The 6,543-nt window shown below is 40.2% G+C and overlaps 1 protein-coding gene across 1 annotated transcript in view; it reads left to right on the forward strand.

The window, feature by feature from the left end:
* LOC309719252 (voltage-dependent N-type calcium channel subunit alpha-1B-like) overlaps window positions 1-3,616 on the forward strand; it is a 327,817-nt gene extending 324,201 nt beyond the window's left edge. Inside the window, exon 49 of the mRNA XM_082555244.1 lies at window positions 2,446-3,616. Coding sequence (XP_082411370.1) covers window positions 2,446-2,994 — 549 coding nt within the window. The 3' untranslated portion in view covers window positions 2,995-3,616. The remainder of the gene's footprint in view (window positions 1-2,445) is intronic.
* The last annotated feature ends 2,927 nt before the right edge of the window (window positions 3,617-6,543 follow it).

The raw sequence follows: 6,543 nt of genomic DNA on the forward strand, positions 1-6,543 counted from the left end.
TCAAGCATATCCTGGTTCTGCCTCCAGTGGAACATGCCCGAAGAAACTCACAGAGAAGGTGCCCAGGAGGCATTCTTGACAGATGCCCAAACCACCTCAACTGGGTCATTTTGATGTGGAAGAGTAGCAGCTCTAGTCTGGGCCTCTCTCAGATGGCTGAACTCCTCACTCTATTTCTAAGGGAGAGGCCAGCTACCTTTCAGAGAAAGCTGTTTGTACCCGTGATCTCATTCTTTCGATCATAGTGCCATTCCTGGTCTTGTTGTCATTTGCCACATGAGTGTTGCAGTCTCCCAGTAGGATGACATTCACCAGATAGAGCACCATTGAGCACCCCACCTAGTGAATCCAAGAAGTCTGGATACTCTGAACAGTTGCATAAGTGCAAACGACAGTCTAGACCTGTTCCTGAGTCAATGGCACAAGGAAACAGCTCTGTAATCCACCGTTAAAACCCTATGTACCAGTAGCTAGCCAAGTGGAAATGATAATACCCACCTCAGCCTGCTGTCACTCATCAAGGGAAACTTCAGACTGGAATCGAGCCTAGTCCCTCTCCAGGAGACTGGTTCCAGAACCTGAGCAGTGCGTTGAGGTGACCCCAAATATATTTAAGTATCTCTCAACCTCTAGCACTAGTTCAGGCTCCTTCCCCACCAGAAAGGTGACATTTTGTGTTCCAATATCCAGCCTTGATAGCCAGGGATTGGACAAGCAGGGCCCCCAACCTTGACTGCTGTGTGACAGACATTGAACCCAACCCCTAGTGTGCCTCATGCAGGTAATGGACTTACAGGAAGAAACTAAAATAAGTAAACTGCAGAGTTTTTTTTTTAGCTAAAATATGTGAAGGTACATTTATAGATTGTTTCAAGTGAAGTAAAAATGTGATTAAAAGAGCCTGATATGAAAGACGTGCTGTCTAGTACGTCTGTATTGCTCCCTTAAAAGCAAGAGAGGCACAAGCTGATCTGATTGAGTAGGACATGAAATGGTGGAATTTAGAGCAATTTGAAAATAAATTAGTTGACTTAATCTGAAAAATAAAGGTTTACATTGAAAAAGTCTCTTACCACAACTTCCACTGGTAAGAAGGATGAATGAAAGAGTGCAGAACACAGTGAGAATCAATGAGGTAACAGATAAGTGAGATTAAGAAAAGCGAGAAAAAAAAAACAATGCAAACTGGAAACTTTAAAGAATAGCAAAGCATAACACTATTTATCCACATAGTGTTATCTGACAGTTTTTACATCATATACACTTAACCTGTGCATGTATTTTAGATAACTGGGAACCTTTTCCATTTCAGCTGGGTGTTACAAGTCAATTAGTGCCGGTGAAAAATATTAACTTATCAATATCAGCATTTAATATAAATACAATATATAGTAAAAGTCTTGAGCCACCCTTCATTTCTTTATATTTTGCAAGAAAATTTTAAATAAGAGTAGTAATTTATTGAAACATACAAAGATGGAAATACAGTATATATGGCAAAATAGTGTTTGTACAGTTAAAACAAGCTTAGAACTCAGTATTTTGTACTAATGTCTAAATGTTCCCTACAAAACCTGATTCTTTTCATTTCTTAAGTATTCTTCAGGAATAGTTCTCCAGCTTTCTTGACCTGTTTTTTTTTTTTCAGTTATTTCCAAGATGATCAAACTTCACTTCAGTATTGTTGAAGTCCAGGCTCTGTGGAGGCATGGAGTCCTGCTTTGCTTTTACTGCATTGGCAGTATATCTGGGACCATTTTCATGCTAAAAGATGACGCTCTTGCCATTCAGAAGATTTTAAGATTTTGTTGCAAATTGCATCAAAATCTGGCTCTGCTTTTCTGCTCTCATAATTCCATCAGTTTTAACAAGATCTCCAACACCATTAGCTAAAATGCAACCCCAAACCATGACCATACTTTACAGATGCCTGTAGACACTTACTCTTGCAGTGAATATGTGTTCCACTGTAAACTTTGTATTACTTAAGTCAAGTTGAATTGACTTGATATATTTGAATAAAAGCAGAATAAAAGACTGCTTTTTGTCACATTACCATATATATTACAGAGCATCAGCAAATGTGTGATATAGACAAGCAGAAATTAAATGCAGACTGTTGTGATTGCTCTGCATGTTTTTAGTGCTTTCTTCTCTGTCTGCTTTCAGTATAGCCTCTCATGACCTTTCGCTTTTCTTCCCACTTTGTCTTTTTCATCATGTCCCTCTGTGATTATCTATCCATTTGTGCGTCTTTATTTTTGTCTTCTCTGTCCCTCTTATGTTTGCTGTTATCTTACCATGTACATGTATTTTGGTGTCTTTCTTTTCTTTTCTTCCCTTGGGTGGCTCTGTACTTATACATATTCTTCCCATTTTCCTTTCTTCTCTGGCATATTTTCTTTTTCCTCATCATTTCAAATTGCTTGTCCAATTTTCATCTAGGGCAGTGGTTGGGTTAAAGGCAGCCCAGTGGCACTGAGCTCCAATACTAGCACGTCAAGCCGTGGACGTCGGCAGCTCCCCAAGATCCCCCACACCCCGCGACCCGGGGTGGCTTACAAGACTGCCAATTCCTCTCCTGTGCATTTTGTGTCCAGCCAGACCTCTCTGAGTCCCAGCCGGCTAAGCCGTGGCCTCTCAGAGCACAATGGCCTCCGTTACAGCGGCTCTCACCACTTCCCCTGCCCCGTCACTCGTATCAGCTCAGAGCCCTTCCTGGGCCAGGGCAAGGCTCTGGGTAGCCTCTATGGCAGCCTCCGGGACCAGCTGCAAGTCTTCCAGGATATGGCGGCGCTGTCTCCCAGCCCCTGTGCTGGACACTCCTCTTGGAACGCACTGCCTCACATGATGGGAGCCTTGTCTCCTGCTCAACAACAGAACATTGGTATGCCCAATGGGTACCACATCAGCTTTGGGGGTAGCACCAGCCCAGGCTCTGGCATCAGGCCACCCAGGTGTTACCAGGAGGCAGTAAAGGATGAATGGTGCTAGCATGGCTTTAAACAAACCTTTTTAATGCATTTTTGAGGAATTGTGATGAGTTTTATCATCTTCTTTGAAGGCTTTAGTTTACAGCATCACTGTATGTGTTTTAATGCTTTATTGTAATCCTAACTTGGAGATCTTAAGTTATGGAGAACATCTGAGGAGAATGCTTTAAGGGGGTAATATTTGAATGTGAATAGAAAAGTATCCTCTTTATCAAAGCGCTTGTAGCAGAAAGGCAGACTTTTTGTCAGTATCAAATGTCTTACAGTGTCTGTTTTTGATTTGCTACTGACACCACCATACTGATCCTGAAGCAACTTTCCATACAATATATATATATTATATGGAAAGTATATATATATATATTAGGGGTGCAACGATACACAAAATTCACGGTTCGGTTCGATACTTTGGTGTCACGGTTCGATATTTTTTCGATACAAAAAAAAAATGTTCATGCCTTTTTAATTTGTCATTTATTAAAATTATAAATATATATTTTAACACAAAAGTACAGTTTTTAAATTTAACCCTAACCCTTGTGCGTGTTGTTTTTTTAGCTCGTCATATTGCAGCCACAGAAATTCTTTTGTCCATGAAACCATAAAGCTGCACTTTCTTTTTGCCTTATAGTCTGATTTGTCATAACTTCTCCGTTTTGTGGTAAGCTTTTCTTTGGCTGTCACTTCTTCACCCTGACCTGTCTTATTTGGCTCAGCAGAACTAAAATATATATCTGTCTGTGAAGGTTCTCAATCATCCAGGTCATCGTAGTGAAATATATATCCTGCCGCACTCACATAAGCTCAGTGATTCTCTGCGCGATCAACCTCTCACATGTTTAAGCTGCGGGAGATTTCACTTGTCATGTTTGCATAGTAAGCTAACAATTAATAAGACGATGTCAGAGGAATTGGTGCACAAATTATCATCACTCACAGATCAGTGCTGTCGCTCTCTATACACAGTTCGCGCGATTGCAAAGTGAAAGCAAAAAAACAAGCGCAAATTCAAACACGATTTCAATATGTCACATATTGACAGTGGCTCACCCAATGACATAATTACCCAGCTACATTTCTGAAAGAATGCAAAAGCATTGACATATATTTTTCCTTCCTACAATAGCCCGACAGGCAGGGGAGAGATAGCCCCGGGACGTCGGGCTAGCGATATTGCGAGCCCTGTATCTGATTGAGGAATCACTCATCTTTGGAAAAGAGAGTTTATTACAGAGAAATGTCTCTTTCCAAAATAAAAGCTATACTATCCGCTTCTTCTGGGCTATATTCTCAGCAGCATATTAAACATATCAGGTCTCCATAAGGAGAATCCTGTGCTAACAGCTGTCTAAATGACTCGGCTAAAGTTTGTAGCATGCATGCTTGTTGTTTTTGTCTTTGCACTAGGATGATGTCGGTGTAAATGTGCAGTCATATTCGTTGTGTTCCCACTAGTGCTTTCAGGTTAATCTCGTTGAAATAACCTTAGCGCCACAACACGGCAAATCTCCGTTAACGAGCTACCCTATACAGAGGGGCTAGACGGCCAACACGTTAACGAGCTAACTGCGCTAACACACTAGCTCCCACCCATGTAATTGAGCATTGCATGGCACATCCCAACATACTGTTTTACTTTAGTCCATGACTCGCTTACCTTCAGGGTCATACGTCACATGAAAACCAAAATAATTCCAAACGCCAGATCTGAATGAGGGTGGGGAGGTCCACTTCTGTCTCGCTAGCTTGCCCTGCGCTCTTCCTTCTGACCATCCTGTCTGTGTTGAGTGCTCAGTGAATCTGCGTTCGACTACTCCGCCTAGGCTGCACTCTCGAGCCTAGGCGGAGTAGTCAAATGCAGATTCACTGAGCGCTCAACACAGACAGCATCGTCAGAAGGAAAGTTGATAAAATAAATTACAAATTTTGTATTGTTCTTTTTTTTTCTCCCCTTTGGTTTTCTTTCTTTCTCTCCCCCTCTTTCTTTCATTCTTTCCCCCTGTCCTATCCCACAGTCATGTCTGTCCCGTTTGCAACTGAAAATAAAATAAATTCATAATTATAATAAAGGTCAATCAAATGGACCAATATGATGATCCACTTAAAATAAATCCTCTTGGCATCTTTCTTGGCCTCAAGACAACAATTCTGATGGCTATAGATCCAAACGGGACACAAAAAAAAAAAAGTTCTCAAGAGAGGACATCCTGGCCACTCCAATTTAGCTCCAAAGAGGCAGGGAATCACACAAAAATAAGTTAAACTGAAAGAGGTTCTCAGGAGGCTATGACCATTACTTGCTGTCAGTTGTTGCATTTCAGAGTCAGATGGTGGTGTCAACACTGTAAGTCACAGGATCAGGACAAAAATCAAGTCAGTAGTTTAATGAAATGGTATTTGAAAACCTCAGACATGACACTGTACAGATAGCTGTGCTGTCTTTAGCTTTGGACTTTACCATTCCATGATGATGCCTAATCCTTTTCAACATTCCCTCAGTGGAAAAGATGGAATTCATACCGCTGCAGAATTTAGGAATGAGATAGCGCGTGGTAGTGGAAATAGTTTTGTTTGTTTGTTTGATTGTTGTTGGGATTTTTTTTACCTCAAATTTTCCTTTCCTTTCCTTGATGTTCTTTCTCCATTGTGCACATTTTATACAATATGAGGAAAAACAAAGGAGTGTTTTATGTGAACTGCTTACAGTTTGCCATTGTTTCAGGTCTAATGTTTCTTACAGACTTCTTTGCGATGTTTTAAGACTAAGTGCCTCTCCTTTTAGATAGAAAAAGATGCAATGTCACTGTTTTCTGATGCAGCCACATGAAAATAGATGTTGGATTCATTATATATATCTAGCTCTGCAGGAAAATGTGTTGTATAGAAAGCCTTATCTGCAAGCAGAGTCAATATCTACACTTAAAAGACAGGAGTGAAAAATTAAGTTCTGTTTTTTTTTCTATGTGGTTGTTTTTGATACCATGTAGTCATGTGGGTGGGAACTTAAGGATCAGCATTGTGGAAACGCTATGCTGGGATTTAATTATGAAAACGATAAATATATCATTCAATTTAAATTAAAGTCAGAAACTTAATTTGCATGCTAAAATGTTAGAACTGGTTAACTACCTGATATAACCTCTTTGTATATTTTTGGTAACGATGTCACAGTGAGAGTCACAGTGCAAGTATCTTATTCAGGTGGTAGAGTGTGAGTTGGGTCAGCTGCAGTGGATGGGTGTAGTTGGTTGTGGCTGTTTACTACCCAAAGTAGCAAGGATTGCTACTTTTTTTTTTTAATCCATTTTTTGTCCATTTAAATGGACACAAGCTATGTCTGTGACTGTATGTCTGTGTGTGTCTGAGTGTGCGCGTATCAGTTGTTGTTGAGATACTTGACATTTCTGGGTCATTTTTTTCACCTTTTCACATGTATCAAAAAAATTATATTGTAACATCATGCCCAGTAACTACTGTATAATGCAGTTTTACAGCAGTGATCCAATTTCTTTAGAATAATCATTAGAAAAAAGGGCAGTACGGTGGCATG

This window comes from Aulonocara stuartgranti (assembly GCF_965226115.1).
Source record: "Aulonocara stuartgranti genome assembly, chromosome: 12".
Taxonomy (NCBI): Eukaryota; Metazoa; Chordata; class Actinopteri; order Cichliformes; family Cichlidae; genus Aulonocara; species Aulonocara stuartgranti.